The 18,635-nt window shown below is 45.1% G+C and overlaps 1 protein-coding gene across 1 annotated transcript; it reads left to right on the forward strand.

The window, feature by feature from the left end:
• Positions 1-1,272: 1,272 nt before the first annotated feature.
• LOC310822449 (septin-5-like) lies at positions 1,273-9,790 on the forward strand (the record flags this gene model as incomplete). The annotated part of the gene is made up of 11 exons (XM_083694786.1): positions 1,273-1,314; positions 4,763-5,011; positions 5,568-5,664; positions 6,136-6,222; positions 6,948-7,062; positions 7,241-7,375; positions 8,305-8,422; positions 8,644-8,745; positions 9,138-9,234; positions 9,358-9,500; positions 9,761-9,790. 11 exons carry the CDS (start codon positions 1,273-1,275, stop codon positions 9,788-9,790), a joined length of 1,215 nt encoding a protein of 404 aa, XP_083550912.1.
• Positions 9,791-18,635: the final 8,845 nt, after the last annotated feature.

Raw genomic sequence — 18,635 nt, forward strand, 5'->3', positions numbered from 1 at the left:
AACCAATAAAATGACACATTTTGAATTGAGAGGCATGTACATGTAACTGGATCTACACAACAGACAAGGACTCGTCATTACAAGACCACTTTTGAGGTTAGAAAAATAATTTGACAAATACAGTATGAAGAGTGAGGAAATCCTACCTGCTTCTATGACATCAGCTTTGTCTGTCCATGAGGTTTTAAACTTCGGCAAAAGGATTGCCGCAGAGATGAACTCAGGGTCCTGCATCATTTGTCCAAAACGCTCTTGGAGACCCTCCTGCATGGCTTGGATGAGTGGAAGACAGATCTTGCTAGTAGCTCCCATCCTCGTCAGCTTTGCTTGAAGTTGCAGAATGGTTGGCAGCAGCCTCCCCGTGTCTGTGTTAGTCTCTGACTGAAGGACGCTCAGAGACATCATCACCGGCTTCATCACGGCACAGTAGTCAGACAGGAATGTGATTTCTTCAGGGTTCAGCCTGTAAAACATAATTTCATTTCATTACCTGTTATTGTAATCATAACTCCTGGACAAGTAGGTGTTAAAGAACTGGAACTGGAATACATATATATATGGATATATGCATGATGAAATATTACTTACATTTTCACTTTGAATTCTGCGCAAACGTTCCTGATGGCGTCCTCCCCTCTCTGATGTACGATGCGTGTGATCCTCTCCACAGCCAAGTATGTTGAGTTCCACCGTGTTTGATTGGGTCGGATCAACTGCAGATGGCCCTCTTCGTCTACAACTTCCTCAGCCAAGTATGACCACCCCGCTTTGTTCCACATTGCTTGGCATTTTGCAAATGTTGCACGAGAGAGCCTTTTGTAGGTATCGTTTTTGCCCTCTGCCAGGGCAGCACCTGCTGTCGCCATGAGATTCAAGAGGTGACACGCACAACGTTGATGCTTAGGGAGATGGTATTCGGGACCTGTGTAATTCTCCAGAATGGCAAATGTGTCTTGGTATTCAGCTTCCTCCCCATGATCACTTCCTGGCTCCTCTGCATCTGGCTCTGCTTGAACCACCTCAGCCTGACTCTGTTCCCCGAAAACAAAGTCTGACCCACTGTTGGTTGTAGTTCTCACAGCTTCCTCCCTGATGCGATACTGAGAGTGGATGTCATCAAGGGCCCCAGCAAGAACTTCAAGGGCAGCTGCTGTTCCTCTCTCTGAGGTGTTTTCCTCCACCAAGTGGCCCGTGATCCCGATGTAGGTGCGTCGTCTCATCGAACAGAAATCCGTTGCAGTTGAGACGAACTGAAATTTATTTAGATGTGCCATGACAGCCTTCTTCATGTGGGAGGCAGCTTCCTGGAATCTAGTACACGCTGTGGGTCTTGAAATTACGGTACTTTGAGGTTGCAGTGTGGTGACGATGTCTTTGAATTCTGGATACTTGACCACAGAGACCGGCAGGAGACCTTCGCAAATGAAATGCACTTCAAGCTTGTCAACAGTCGGCGGCTTGACACATTTCCCTCCTCCCACAGCCATTAGGTCTGATATCTTTATTTGCTTGCGCCCTGAGGTGAGGTTATCATTTACCTTATTTTTCAATGGATGTTTCCTCTGTAAACAGAAAGATATTATCAGTGTCTGCCCAATCAAATGACACATGACTTTGTTAAACACCCTGAGGTTGCTGGCATAGACAACACCTATACAGATTAATACAATTATTTGTCACTCACTCACTCACTCTTGTTGGGGTCCAGAAAAAGGAGGAGACGTTTTTTTAGGCGGTCAAATATTGAGGCTTTTATTAAACAGAATTTATCCCGGAGTCAAACCTTTCTCAAATGCAGCCGAAAAGCATAACTAACTTTTTCAGAGCAGAACACACAGTTTTATCAACTTTGTCCTTTGTGCAAACCATCTGTTGTTTTAGGTGATAGGCAATGAATTTACCATGGGGTAAGTTGTTTAAGTTGTAAAACTGTTTAGACTAAACAAGACCACGTTTGGAGGCCATTTGGGGACTGACTCACGACCCAGAGAAATGTTTATAGAGACCCAAGACACAATCAGAGGGGTGAAGATTAATTCTTAACACTCTTTCTCACACACACACACACACACACACACACACACACACACACACACACACACACACACACACACAAAGTAACACTAAACATTAGATTTCATGATTTCATGTTTACAGAAGCGGCCTTCCAAATATCTGTCTTACTTAACCAGCTAGTAGTAGGTGGGTGTGTTAACTAGCAACAACTTTAGCATGTTCTCTGGCCAGCAAATACCCACATCTGTCATCACAGTTACCTTACCTCAACATGTTTCCTTAAATTGGACTATGAATTTTTGTAAGCAGATAACTCCATCATCCTGGGGAAGCTGTTGCCTTTGATGTCCTTCACGTCAAACTGCTTGATTAGTCGTGGCCAGGGATGTTCGTGTTCCTTTTCTCCTCCAGGTTCACGTGACCAATATCTGTATCCTCCTCTAAAACTTCCCTCACCATCTCCATCCTTCTTAGCAGGGGCGGACTGGGACTGCAAAATGGCCCTGGACTTTGTATGCTTGTACTGGGCCTGTCCTTCAGCTGCACTGACTTTGCTTGTGCGCATTGTTGGCATCAGTGTTATGCTATTTTCATTAATTTGTGCTAAAACCTGCCATAATGATTTTTCTACGGATATAATTGTACTCTGTAACAAATAAAAAAATGTACCACATTCCAACGACTTCTTCGATTTGATTACATGGCTAATAAAACATTGTTTGTTTGTTTTGTTTGCGCTCGGAGCATCATAACCAACACCATGACCCCTCCCAACCCTGGATCACAGCCCAGTGCCAGCCAGAGCACACAGGCCCAGAAGAACATGCAGAGTGGCATGGGACAGAACCAGAGGACAGCTCTAAAGCCAATGGATAGAGACACTACAGAAAAGTTTAGGCTACTAAGTTCATATCATCAGCACTGTTATTATTATTATTATTATTATTATTATTATTATTATTATTATTATTAAATCAAATGTATTATTGTAAATGTATATTGTAATAAAATGTATTATTATTATTATTATTATTATTATTATTATTATTATTATACAAACATCATCATTTTGCATGAAAACACTAAGATAAAGGTGGATGGAGAAGGATGAAAAGTACATAAAATAAAATAGACATAAAATAGACCTATAAGTCAAATATTGTATCCATTTTGATACGGCCTTAGTAATGGATTGTTTTTCATATTTTTGTAGTTAGGTTTTAACATATATATATATATATATATATATATATATATATATATATATATATATATATATATATATATATATATATATATATATATATATAATCTAAATGGATATAGATATAATATATATATATTATTATTATTTATTCATTTTTTCTCCTAAACTAAAAACTGTGAAACATACTGCACTTTAAACTGTCATCATAAAATACATTATAAGCCAAAATTCGAACTTGCAATAAATTCCAAATAAAATTCACTGTTGTTCAGGATACCTAATTATTTATCTAATTAATTGTTGGTTTGTTAATTAATACATTCCTTGCTATTTCCAATTTGTCACACAAGTAGTGTAGCCTCCTGCCGATCTCGCACACCTCGGCCAAAGCCTCTCTCAACGGACATCTCTGCTTCATTCAAATGATAAGCGTTCGAAAAAAAACACCTTTCCAACCGTACCTGATTCCATTTACCGTTGGTGGACCAACAGCAGCACAGACATGGACAACGACGAACAAGGTCAGTAGCCTATTATTATTATTATTATTATTATTATTATTAGCCAAAGCGAATACTGTGTGTTTGTTAAGACTTTATGATTTGTTTATGATGGCCATGTCTGTGTAAACTAGTTAGCCTAGCTACAGTGTTTGGCCTCATGAGTCATGGCCTGTAATTAAATATGTTAAAAGGTAAGCTATAGCTAATAGTTTCATTTTGTTTTGGAGTTACATTAATTGTATTACCATTTCCCCACTTCAGGCACACAGACCGAGGGGGACCTCCAAGGTAGGCAACGTTAGTTACAGTAACGGTAATCACGTACATTAGTCTGCTATGCCTTTTCTGCTCCTCTGAATTGCTTGAATGAGAACGTGTCGTGAACACAGGTGTATGAAATCTGACGGTCTCTGTCGGCCCCTGGTGGTTAATTTAAGTAGTATTGAATGACGTCCTATTTCCTTCTCTCCATGTGGTCTATGCGAGACCATCTCATCCTGGACATGACGATCTGTCTCTCTCTCCTCTGCTACCTTACCTTAACTGCACTCAGATGGAGAGGTAGGACACACTACAGTCAAAACTACCTCTCAAGAAAGATATGAGAAAAATAGTTTGTATGACATCAGGCCAGGTCAAGTGCTGTTTGTGATCCAAAAAGTGTTTAGTGATATTGAGCCATTTTCTAGATAAATGCTGAGAATAAGCTTTTCTGTGCCCCCTCATAGGCCTGTGTTACATAATAATAATAATAATAATAATAATAATAATAATAATAATAATCATTAAATGTGTATAACGCTTTCTCATGGACTCAAAGCACTTTACATGTCAAAATAGGAAAATAAAAATATAGGAACAGTCACAGAACATACATAATATATATTAAAACAACAAGAAAAGCCTGCCTGTGGGTTTTTAGCAAGGTCTTAAACATCCTGAACACCTCTCTAGTTCGACTCTTCTCTCTGTCTTGTTCTCTCTGTCTTGCATACATGTCCCTGTTTTCCATCCCACCGCCCCCTCTCCTGTCCAGTTCTCCAGCATAGATGACACAAGGGACCTTAGCCTGGACAGTTTCCTTGGGGAACTCCCCAGGGACAGTTCAAGCCTGGCAGGGGACAGGGACATAAGGGCGGCATACAGACATTTCTGCTTCTCCTCCCCCCTCCCTGAACACCGCTACCTGGCCACTTCCTCCACCACCTACACCTCTGAGACTCTGTCCCGCCCTCCGCGACCCAAGAGCCCCTGGGGACCCCTCGACCCGTATGACTCTGCTGAGGTAATGCTCTGAGTCTACACACACACGCACACACATACATCCTTGTTTTATCCTTGCAAAGTGTATTGAGCCGTGAAATACAGAGGATCATCTTTCCCTCATTTTAGTTTTTTTTCGGGTGAAAAAATAATATGTACTTTAGATCAGTATGTAAGCCAGACAAATTCATCTCCCACTCCTGGTAGTGGCAAAACATTTGCAGGGCCAGTTTAACTCACCAACTGCCAGATAATTCTGGAACACTCACCACCTAGAGTTCCAAGTGTTCTATGTGGTGTTTACCTAGCAACAATACTCTGATTGGCTACAAAATGAAGCATCATCATTTATGCATTTCTGGTGAATAAAGTCACCCTTGGCACTCTAGACAGTTTTGGCGACTTTATTCATCCTCGGCAGTGAATGAGTTAAAGAGCCCTGATAGGCCAATCAACTAATAACAATTGATTGGCTACTCAGCTGCTATCATATGTATTTAGGCAATGCATATCCTCTGTTTCCTGGCTTTATTTCGGGTAGTAATCTATCTTGTTTATGTTGTCATTAACCCCTGCAGGACCAGGACAGGGAGTACGTGGGCTTTGCCACTCTGCCCAACCAGGTCCACAGGAAGTTGATGAAGAAGGGCTTTGAGTTCACTCTGATGGTTGTAGGTGAGGACAGGGGGACGCCACTCTGATAGTCATAGGTAGGACAGGGGGACGCCACTCTGATGTTCATAGGTAGGACAGGGGGACGCCACTCTGATGGTCATAGGTAGGACAGGAACATCACTCAGGAGTTCAGACAATATCTAGTGTATCACCGTCATCTCACCCTATTAGGAGTGACATGATGGGGAATTTGGATCTGTTTCTACCACTGAGAAGTATTCAACAAGTGTAAGCATGTGCAACCGAGTTGAGATGGTAAACTCATCCCTCAAGTTCAAGTACCACAACCCGTGCTGTCCAGTCGCTAACTTTCCGATATCGCAGCTGGTTAACATCGGGTATTTGAGGAGACGGTCACGTGTGTTCGAGACTCTTCGGGGCTACTGTTTGCAACAACTTGACGTCTGTTTCACGTGGTCTGTGCAGCCTCTCTCTCCCTTTCACCATCCCCCCTCGCCCTTCTCTCTCTAGGGGAGTCTGGTCTGGGGAAGTCCACTCTGGTCAACAGTTTGTTCCTCACAGACCTCTACAAGGACAGGAAGGTGCATGTTGGCCCAGGTAGGACAGTTGAGTCAGTTTTCTTTAGCTTACTATCTTTATTACATTCTATTGTTGTTGTGGCTGTTGTTGTTGATGTTGTTATTGTTGTGGATGTTGTTGTTGTTGTGGATGTTGTTGTTGTTGTGGATGTTGTTGTTGTGGCTGTTGTTGAGGTTGATGTTGTTGTTGATGATGTTGTTGTGGATGTTGTTGTTGTTGTGGATATTGTTGTTGTGGCTATTGTTGTTGATGTTGTTGTTCTTGTTGTTGTTGATGATAATGTTGTTGATGTTGTTGTTGTTGATGTTGTTCTTGTTGTTGATGATGTTATTGTTGTTGTTGATGTTGTTGATGTTGTTGTTGTTGTTGATGTTGTTGTTGTTGATGTTGTTGTTGTTGTTGTTGATGTTGTTGTTGTGGATGTTGAGAGCTGCTCTGCCCAAGGCATTTTGTTGCATTGTGTAATTGTATTCAATGTAATGTAGACAAATAAGCTGAACTTGAACTTGAACTTGAACTTGAACAAAGGTGAAACTGATGGCTTCATGTCTCCAAAAGAAGTACAGTGGTATACCATTAGAATAAAGACAAAGTGAAATCTCTTTTTGTTAAAAAAAAGATTACCTAAAGAAGTCCTTAAACTCTACTGGCCCCAGATCTACTGTGCTTTGATTATTTGGTTCATTTGATTAATTGGTTGAGAGTAAAACCTTCCCTGAAAGGAGTTGTGTGTTTTTGTCCAGAGACGACCGTGACCATCACTAAGAACATAGTGACTATTGAGGAGAAGGGAGTGAAACTCAGACTCACCATCATAGACACACCGGGGTTCGGAGACGCCCTCGACAACTCAGAGAGGTGCTAATAGAACACAGGGCCAGATCCTGTCTGATACCGCTCAGAGTCACCTGCTACAAGGTTGTCAGCAGTTCTCCATCAGGCTTGTGCGCGCGTGTGTGTGTGTGTGTGTGTGTGTGTGTGTGTGTGTGTGTGTGTGTGTGTCTCAGCTGTTTTCCCCCTGTGTGTCCTGTTGCAGCTGGAAGGTGGTGTCTGACTACATTGACCGTCAGTTTGAACAGTATCGCAGGAATGAGATCAGTCTGAACCGCAAGGACCTCCAAGACAACAGGGTCCACTGCTGCCTCTACTTCATCTCTCCCTATGGCCACGGGTAGGAGGGTTGACGCACACACTACAGCTACTCTTCATATAATTCATCAGGCGGCAATGTTTGGAAACACACTATAACACACTGTAAACATATCCATCGTGCTCAACGATGCCTCCTGGTGGTGGTTTTAACAAGGTGAATGACCTGATACTAAACCTCACCAATGGCATCACGAGCCGTCGTTGACATCATAACACCGGTGGCTCGGCTCTAAACTTCTGCCAACTGTACACAGAAACAAACAAACACACACGCGCGCACACACACGCGCAGGCGCACACACACACACACATTGTCCGACTGAAATTACATGCAGCATTAAGTGAAGTTATGATAGAAGAGACCAATGGCTCTATTTTCAGCCGGCGCAAAACAGACGCAAGTCCAAACTCAGGTAACCTCCGCTCAGGTGGGTGGAGTAGCACTAATAAAGGTTTAAAATGATTTAGACTAGCATTCTGATTGGCTCTCATGAAGTCACACTGTCGATACACACCTTCTGATAATTTCATAATTTAAGTCCAACCGTTTAACAACACCGCTATTGGGTGCACGGAGAATTCCTGCCCTCCAGTGCCAGCGCCCCCACCAGTGCTCACGTTTGCGTTAAGACTGTTTTTGCACAGATAAAATAGAGCCCAGAGTCGCTTGGTATCTAGCTGCCTTTTTTTTTTAAGGGTATTTTTTGGAGTGGGGCAGTCCCACTCTTGTATATTTTTTATTGGATAGAGACAGTAGAGAGAGACAGGAAAGTAAGGAGGAGAGGGCATGTCAGCAGGGCTTGGGCCGGATTCTAACCCATGCTGACATGGGCATGTGTGTGCACTGTAGGCTATGGTGCTAGACCACTGGACCACCCCAGGCCACACTAGCTACTTTTTAGTATGATTTTCTGCCTGTGTTTGCTGGACATGCTTTTTCTCTCCCAGTCTGAGGCCGTTGGATGTGGAGTGTATGAAGGCTCTACATGAGAAGGTCAACATTATTCCTGTGCTGGCCAAAGCTGACAGCCTCACACAGACTGAAATCAGGATCAAGAAGAGCAGAGTGAGACATAGTCTGTAACTGTGATCTGGAAAACAATCTGCTCACTGTTTCTGTCAATATTTCTCTTTTTCCATAGATAGAAAACATGGATGACCAATTTTCACACAAAAAATGATTTTTCACATCTTTTAGCACACTTGAGACTAGACAAAGGTTATCACTAGTACTGCCAGACGACTGAAATGCTGAGCCGTGCCTCTCTCTGGCCCCCCTCACTATAGATTCTGAGTGAAATCGATAAGTACAGGATAAAGGTCTACCAGTTTCCTGACTGTGACTCAGATGAGGAGGAGGAGTTCAGGAGACAAGACATGGAGCTGAAGGTCAGAGCTGTCTCACAGTGGAGGTGTCAGTCAAAGATGATCCTCTGGGGTCCTCTGTGGCTCAGTTGGTAGAGCATGGCACCAACAACGCTTAGGTTGTGGGTTCGATTCCTGCTGGGACCATGTATACTGAAATGTATGCACTCACTGCAATGTAAGTTGTTTTGGATGAAGTGTCAGCTAAATGGCATATATCCACATTGAGCTCAGCACTGTGGAAATGTCTGACATCTGAGGTTGGCAGGTGACAGTGTTACCCATATTGTGGGCTTATGTTTCCATCCTTCTCCTCTTTCCCCCCATCCATCCCTCTCTCTGTCCTTTGCCTCTTGCTCGCTCTTCACCCTGTCTCTCCCTCCCTCCCTCCCTCCCTCCCTCCCTGTCTCTCCCAGAGGAGTATTCCGTTTGCTGTGATAGGCAGTAACACCGTGGTGGAACATAATGGCAGGAGGTTCCGTGCCCGTCTCTACCCCTGGGGTGTGGTGGAAGGTGCAGAGTCTATGTTTTTCCTATGGCTGTGTGGAAGTAAATTAAATAAATAATCACTTATTATTATTTGTGTTTAATCACTTATATTATTATATTACATGACGGTGTGTGTTGTGTTGGCAGTGGAAAACCCAGCCCACAGTGACTTTGTGCACCTGAGGAACATGCTGGTGAGGACGCACATGCAGGACCTGAAGGACATGACTCAGGACACACACTATGAGAACTACAAATCCCAGAGATTGTGCAGCCAACGCACTGGTGAAGTACGCATGCACACACACACACACATACACACAAACACACACACACATACACACATCCTTGTTTTATCCTTGTAAAGTGTGTTGAGTCGTGAAATGCACTTTAACGCATGAATGATTTGATTCTCTGTAATATTACCAATAAATGTGCATTCATAGAACGTAATACTTTATTACAGATGGCTTATAGGAGTTTCTATTCTTTTAGAGCATTTGCTTGTTTGAACATGTGTCATTTATGAATTCTTTTCATCATCTCCTAGGATTATGACTTCTGCCACCTTTCAATCTGAACCAGGAGGCTTTTGGTGTCAACGTATCATCAGTACAATTCACAGCTGCTGGAATAAAATTAGAAGCTAAATAAAATCTGCTCTTTTCAATATATGTATTTACTGCTGCCAATTAATGACCATTTACCCATGTTTATGTTGTTAAATGATTACAGGTTAGCTGGAATTAAGTTGATGAGAAATGTCTACTTCAGTGTAGCTTGTTAACTCACCAACTGCCAAAGAGAACAGTCACCACCTAGAGGACCAAGTGTTCTATGTGGTGTTTACTTAGCAACAATACTTTGATACATTGGCTACAAAATGAAGCATCATTATTTTTGCATTTTTGGTGAATAAAGTAATGTAATAAGAATAATAGATGCAATACGTACTTCATCAACTGTAATAACATTAAATACAGTCAAAAATAAAATATACATAATTATTATATCAGCAGTAAAGGGAGTAAAGTGTAGAGTGCAATGTCACTGAGCAGGGGGGGGGGTTTGTTCATACATTCCTTGTTATTTCCAATTCACCACATAAGAGTGTGGCCTCTTGATGGGGTGGGGGAGGTATAGTTTTGTATCAGCGGGGGGGGGGGGGGAGGTATAGTTTTGTATCAGCGGGGGGGGGGGGGGGGGGGGGTATAGTTTTGTATCAGCAGGAGTATTGGCACTCTAAAATGTTGACAATTTATTCACCCTCAGCACTAAATGAGTTAAAGCAAGTTAAGTAGATTAAGTTAATGTCTAATACCTTCTTTATTTCTAGAAATAAGCGTTGCCAATAGCACTTCATAAGAGGCTTCACAAAGTGTTGAGTTTGTTGAGTTTCAACTGATCTGACACTCTTCCTCAGGTGACGGTGAAGAGAGCGTCACAGAGGAGAGGCACATTAGTGAACTGGGAAAGTTTTTCAATTCACTAGGCTAATTAGGACTGACGGAAACAGAAAATGTAAAAAGCGCTCAAACACCAAACATGAATTATTAGCAATATTTCTGCAAAACCAGAAATATTAATCCACCGACCCAGGCCTTACTGGTTTGCCTCCACCCAAAACATGTTATTAGTAATGAAGCTCAGTGTTCTGAACCATACTATCCTGTTGTTTGTTTATTCAATACAAGTTACTCTTCATCCCAGGTCACTGCTGCAAGTGTTCTATGTGGTGTTTACTTAAGTTCAAGTTGTTTTTTGAGAGCGACGAGACAGGACCATTCTCCCCAGCAATTCAACAGGTGGATAACCTCTACTCCTCCATCTTGGAGGACGTGATGGGGGGGAACGATGGTGAGAGTCTGTCTCTCCAAGCTTAGGATCTCCAGCATCTCCTCTGAAAAGTTCTGGAACGCATGTGAGGACGCAAAGGAGAGGATCCAGCGCATGTTGGATCGTGACAGTGGGAGTGGGCCCCGATCACCATCATCACGTGGATCCAACACATCGGAAGAGGCTGAACTATGGCATGAGGCAGAGGAGGTGGTGTGGCAGGACCTGGCTCGTTTTGCTACTACGGTGACCTTCCCAAGGGAGAAGATAGCAGCCAGGAAGATGACAGGCCTCATCCTGGAGAGTATGGAGGAGGACACTGATGCTCCCCTAGGCCCCACGCTGTCTCCTGGGGACAAGTTGGACAGTGGGAGCTCCGGCCAGAGCTCCAACAGTAGTGGCCTGCGACGTCTACCTGAGGACAGGTGGATGATGGGCCACATTGGGTCGGCCCTTGGCGTGATGAGCACTATGGAGTAACACCTCAACATCCTGGATGAAAGGATGATCCCTCTGCCGTTCCAGAATGAGGAGCACAGTAGTTCAGCTACATCTGGGTCTATGGCAGCCTCAGAGGGGCGGTCCCACCTCTTTGTGTCACCAATCCTGACCACCCTTGAAGAGGCCATCACTGAGCATTCTAGGCCAGCAGTGTCCTGTCCGTGCATGAGAACAATAGAATGAGGCTAGAGCTGGTCAGGGGAGTCAGTGGCCTACTACCAGACACAGAGCCGGCAGCAGGCAGCTCCCAGGACAAGACCAGTGACTCTGAAGAGTCCCTGGTCAAGAAAATAAACATTGCGTGCAACATAGTCCAAGTCATCCTGGGGAACTACAATACAGCCCCGGAGGTGATTGGAAAGCAGGGTGTGGCCGAGATCGTCGACCCCAGCGGAGAGAGCTTCCCCCTGCTGGTGGAGTGCCTCAGCCAGAGCCTGTTAGGCAAAATGGTCGTAGAGCTAAAGGCCATGAGAAGGTTTCAGTCTGATAGTGCCCCGCTCCGGTCCAGCAGGAGCCAGGCTGAGCTGGTTATGAGGGCCCTCAGTGAGGGCTCCCTCCCTGTTTTTGCCCAGCAGGGGAAGAGGCCAGTGGAGGTGGGGCAGGCAAATGAGGAGCAGGAGGAGGAGACTCAGCCTCTCATCTCTCTCCGGTCTGCCAGGTCTGGGCTGGGCAGCGCTAGTAGCAGCCAGAGTGTTACCAGCGCTGCCAGGAGGCAACATCTCGACCTTAGTGCTCACAGTATGTTTGATGCCATAGTAAGGATGGTGCACTCGGATGCAGCTTGTGAATTTTCAGACGATTAGGATGAAGACAACTCCTTCGGGTCCTTCAATGTTTCTTCTATGCCCCTTGGAAAGATCTTGCCTCCCAGAGGCTAAACAGGATTTTCTGGGGGCGAATACATTTCTTTTCAAAGGAGCTGATTTGCAGGGTTTATCAGCTACTCCTGGACACCAGAATGGGCAAGGTGTCCACGGCCAGATGGAGCAAGGCTGAGCCCATCCTAAAAAAGATGGCTGCCAATCACAGACTGCCCACAGAGGTCTTCACTGACCCGCTACATTATTTTATCTAGCGGGCCATCAAGAACTCTCTGGGTGTGCCAGACGCCCCACCAGGTGAGGAGGCCAGGTTCAATGACAATATCAATTGGATGTGGAGGCAGGATTGGGCTTCCACATCCTCAAGTGACGAGACATGAGACAGTGACTCCACCTGGTCTGGTGGAGTGACTCTAGGCCCAATGTGGGGCGCTCTTGGCAAGCAGTCCTCATCCTCCATCAGCCAGGTCCAGAGGCCAGGACCATCTGTGAGGTTCTGACCACCAAGGTGGGAGACATCCTCCGCAAGAACTGCGACAACGATGACACGGCCAGAGCTATTGTCAACAAAGCTCTTTTACATATTGCAAAGTGGAATGGCTAAAACTTTATATTGACCCCTCAGACCTGAATCATGAACCATATGTCACATCGTGTTTCCTACTATAGAGTCTGAATTTAAATTGAAGGTGGCCCCTACCTGTGTAACTACACTGTAATTACTTTAATAGTATTAGCATGTTGTGGTACATTACTTGTAATTGCATCATAATAGAGTTGAGCGGGTTATGCTATTATGTAGGTGTGATAAAGAACAACATTTCAATGGACATCAGGTCTCAATGCCTCCATCAGGTCTCAATGCCTCCAAATCTTAAAGTCACAAAGTAAATTCCCATTGTATGCCAAATGAACAAAGGAATAGTCCTAAGTGTCACCTACGTTCAGGTCATGCAATTATTTTAGGAATGTGCATTTCAAAGGACGTCAGGTCTGAATGCTCCAAATTCAACAACAGAATTCTCATTGTATGCCAAATATCAATAATTTCAACTTTGTTTTGTTAGGATTTGATTCTGGGGCCAAGGAGGCTGTTAGCCTCTCATCAGAAGTCACTGGTGAGGCGGAGCTTGCAGGGAATTCCATCTATGTGCCTGACCAACTCCCAACCCAGCAGGAGGGGATCTCTACCTCCTCATCCCCAGTACCTTCCTCCTCATCCCAAGCAGCCTCCTCCTCATCCCCAGTACCTTCCTCCTCATCCCCAATACCTTCCTCCTCATCCCAGACAGCCTCCTCCTCTTCCCCAGTACTTTCCTCCTCAGCTTCTGTTGATACCCTGGAACTCAAACCCAGGGAGAGAGCATAAACAGATTCCACGGCAACACAGTGCGCATGGACGACCTGGAAGGCTGCATCAGAGCCTTCGACATTGTTGTCCTCCTACTCCTCGCCATCTTGGTGCTCGCAGACACCGGTCATGGTAGCAGAGCTCATCACAGACAGGGTGTCTTCCTGCCGTGTGGCTTCTGCCTCCGATTCTGTCTCATCCAGACTCTCGTCGCCGTCTGTTTCCTCATCCAGGTCGGGTTTGACCTCCAGGTCGGGTTTGAGCCAGCAAATGCAGTGAGAGAAGTGACAACTACGCTGACAACTCCGCTGGCTTGGTAAAGGCTGGCAGACGCTCCCTGTCCTCTGCCACAACCGAGAGGCACAGCGTGACTGATGACTCGGCTAGCAGACGCTCACGCTCCTCCGCGTCAACCAAGAAGAGCAACAAGACCTGTGACTACTCTTCTGGCTCGGAGAAGACCAGCAGACGGTCACTCTCTGCAGCCTCTACAAGACCGCAGGAATGACAGGGACAACTCTACTGACTTGGAGCAGGCCAGCAGGAATGACAGGGACAACTCTACTGACTTGGAGCAGGCCAGCAGGAATGACAGGGACAACTCTACTGACTTGGAGCAGGCCAGCAGGAATGACAGGGACAACTCTACTGACTTGGAGCAGGCCAGCAGGAATGACAGGGACAACTCTACTGACTTGGAGCAGGCCAGCAGACGCTCACTCTCCTCCTATGTGAGCCAGCCCTGTGGAACTGACTCTATGGACTACACTATGGAGGTTCCACCAGCCTCACAGAGCCATCCCTGGAGCGCATCTCCTCAGCCTTCCTCAGTTTGTTCTGCTTTTCATGCAAGGCGAGGACCCACTGACATCAGAGAAGATACAGACTTAAAAAACAAACAGCACTCACACAGCCAACATAAATGTTTTTCTCAATACTGGAACATTTTGTTCGCAACTTTGATGACGGTGCTTTTCAGCTGTAGTCTACTCGACCCTGACAGCACTGTCACCTCCAATCTCCGACATGACCTGTTTCTCAGTCACACCACGCTCACCCTTCTGATCATCACATGGAAGACCAGTCTCGTGGCCTCAGTCACTGCTCAGAGAGACATTCCCTCAACACTCCCTCGAAACAACACCTGTCCGTGGCGCGAAAGTGAAAGTAGGGAAATGTTTACCTGTAAACTACGCCATTTTAGAAAATCTCAGAATGGGAGTCAGCGTTATTTGTGACTACAGTAAGTGTTATTGTTATTCAAAGGTAATTTTCACACAGCGTCATCTTGTTAGGATGGTGAAAATATCACCATGAAAATGGCATGAATTAAAAGATTACCCTACTAAAAGATTACCTTACTAAGGTTTAGTTTTAATACCACACTGCAGGGCGGTTTCCCAGACACAGATTAATCATAGACTAAAATTAATCTTCAATGGAGATACTGTATTGAAAATACTTTTTACTAGTCTTAATCTGAGTCCAGGAAACCAATATGTTCTAATGCATCCCAACCAGAGTGGTGTACCCCAACCACACTGTTCCAGGTATGACACATGTATTACTGTGAAGAAAACGTCCCTTTGGGTGAAACATTTTAGATGTGCATTTTAGATCTTCTTTACAGTAAGTTACAAGCCATTGTTATATGGTTAGTAGTTCAGGATGATGGCTATACACAGCTAACTCTCTCTCTCTCTCTCTCTCTCTCTCTCTCTCTCTCTCTCCCTCAGTGAGTTCAGTGCCAGTCTGCTGACTGAGGATCAATTCAGATGGTCTGAGTGTTCAGAGGTGCTGAGGGACCCATTCCCTGTGGACACAGTTACTGCAGGCAGTGCATCAGTACATACTGGGCCCGGCAGGAGACTATGTGTGCTTCCAGTGTAGTAGGAGCTCCAGAGCCTGGCCTGAGCTGTCCACTAACGCAGCCTTGGCCAGGATGCTCCAGGCTCTCTGGCTGGGCCTGGGGACGTGGCCTGTGATGTCTGCTCTGGGCTAGGCTGGGCCTGGGGACGTGGCCTGTGATATCTGCTCTGGCCAGAAGGCTGCGAGCGGTGAAGACCTGTCTGACCTGCGCTGCCTCCTACTGTGAGAGCCACGTCAGGCAACACTACACCGTCCCAGCACTGCAGAGACACGCCCTGGCCCAGGTCACTGGGGAAGGGGGACACAAACGCCACCATGGCAACGCCCTGAAGACACAGAGTATCAAAGAGGTAATGTCATTAACAATACTCTATCTGAATCGATTACAAACCCTCTTTTTATTACATGGGCGGTAGAAAGTAAAAATGTGTCTGATTTGGATCCTGATCTATGCTTGTTGTGCTTTCTTTTCAGGAGACTATTGATGAGGAGAACGAGAGTCGTTAAAAAGAGGAAGATGATGGAATGTAAAGAGGACGAGGGAGATTCCGGTGAGGAGATTTCTGAACTGAAGAAGAGAAACTCTGAGCTACAGCAGAAGCTGAAGACCGTCTCTCAGCCAAACTCACCCTTGGAGCAGAAGATTCCAAACTCCAACATGAGAACCGTGAACTCAAGAAAGAGAATGCTGTGCTCAAACAAGAGGCATCAATTGAGAGGGAGAAACTGGACCTCAGACCTGCAGACCTGCACGAGGCCATCATCCCCCAGCTGTAGAGAGGAAACCTGGAGGATATCATGGCTGGTTAGCATCACAGTGACTGCTGAGATGTATATGTTATATTATATAAGCATGACTGCATGGTAGCGGATCCTATTATAATCATGTCTCCTCGTGTTTGACTGCTCTCTCCCACATTCTCCCTCAGAATGTGTTGAGGTGCCAGCTCTGGGTTGGCCCATCCACCCTGGAATGCTGTATGACTGCCACAACGAGTCCTTCAGCTAAGGTAACAGGTTCAAATCATTACTGAGTGTTCATTCACAATGGAGTTGTAAATCCTTGCTCATGTGAACTTAATTTAGAATACAGGTCGACTAACATTTAAGAATGAATTGATGGCTCCAACATGAATGTCTTACTTGTGATAATGAGCTGATATCTGACATACAGTTAGGTCCATATATATTTGGAATCAAGTTACAGTTATATAACATTTTATTTATGATTATGTTAATTTGTCCAATTACATTTGAGCCCCTGAAAATAGGGGACTGTGTATAAAAATGGTTGCAATTCCTAAACGTTTCATACGATATTTTTGTTCAACCCCTTGAATTAAAGCTGAAAGTCTGCACTTCAATTGTATCTTGATTGTTTAATTTCAAATCCATTGTGGTGACGTACAGAGCCAAAATTATGAAAATTGTGTCACTGTCCAAATATTTCCGGACCTAACTGTATCTATAAGACATAGGACACAGTCCTTACTGGCAACAGGTACTGTGTAAAGAGGGTCTGACTGGGCGCCGTTACTGGGAGGTAGAGTGGACTGGGGTCACTGGGAGGTAGAGTGGACTGGGGTTAGGGATGCTATAGAAGTAGCATATAAAGGAATCAACAGGAGGGGGAGGAGGGGGGATGTGTTATGGCATACAATGACCAGTCCTAGTGTCTGTGGTGCTCTGATGACAGTTATTCTGCCTGGCACAGTAGTATGAAAACTGTCATACCTGTCCCCTCCTCTGGCTCCCACAGAGTAAGAGTGTATCTGGACTGGCCGGCTGGCATTCTGTCCTTCTACAGCGTCTCCTCTGACACACTGACCCTCCTGCACACATTCCACTCCACATTCACTGAGCCCCTCTACTTAGCGTTTGGGGTTGGGGGGTCTGACTCCTCAGTGACCCTGTGTCAGATATAGATCTCAAAAGATATAAAGAAACTTCTAAAGAATAGTGAGCTATAACATGAAGTTATTTCAGAATGATAAAAATATATGGGAACTACCAGCTAAGTGTTAGATCAGCACTTTCCAATGTTTTCCAAACAGAAGCGGTGTTACAGAACTAACACTTATAGAGTAAAATATGAACACTGACACAGATAAGAGGTACACCATAACAGTTGGGTGTGGCTTTGTAGGAAACACTAGCAGCGTTACATTCTTACCCTACTCTGGTGTAGGCCCTACTCTGGTGTAGGCCCTACTCTGGTGTAGGCCCTACTCTGGTGTAGGCCCTACTCTGGTGTAGGCCCTACTCTGGTGTAGGCCCTACTCTGGTGTAGGCCCTACTCTGGTGTAGGCCCTACTCTGGTGTAGGCCAAACACTATGGAGGGGATGAATCTCATCATCATTCTTACCCTACTCTGGTGTAGGCCAAACACTATGGAGGGGATGAATCTCATCATCATTCTTACCCTACTCTGGTGTAGGCCAAACACTATGGAGGGGATGAATCTCATCATCATTCTTACCCTACTCTGGTGTAGGCCAAACACTATGGAGGGGATGAATCTCATCATCTGATCAATACTTTAGGAGTTGAAAATAGACACGTATCTGGTTCTGGTTTTGTTCTTGTAACACCTCAGCTCTTCTGGTTTTGTCAGTGAAAGGTTTTGTCAGTCGACAACATTCCATGAACATTCCATGTGTGAGACTAAAAAATAAACTCTTTTTCTGTGTCTGACTGGGTGAGGAGGGTGGAGGAGGAGGGTGGAGGAGGGGGATGTTCTGTGTCTGTCTGGGTGAGGAGGGTGGAGGAGGAGGGTGGAGGTGGGGGATGTTCTGGGTCTGACTGGGTGAGGAGGAGGGTGGAGGAGGGTGGACGTGGGGGATGTTCTGTGTCTGTCTGGGTGAGGAGGGTGGAGGAGGAGGGTGGAGGTGGGGAGATATTCTACGTCTGTCTGGCTGAGGAGGGTGGAGGAGGAGGGATGGCTAGACAAATCATTCCTCAATCAGAGAGATGCAGAGCTCTACTGCTAGAAAGGGGAGGGAGAGGTGGAAAACCCAACAATGCTGTCTTTAACCTCTTGAATGTG

The sequence above is a fragment of the Argentina silus genome (genome assembly GCF_951799395.1).
Source record: "Argentina silus genome assembly, chromosome: X".
Classification (NCBI taxonomy): Eukaryota; Metazoa; Chordata; class Actinopteri; order Argentiniformes; family Argentinidae; genus Argentina; species Argentina silus.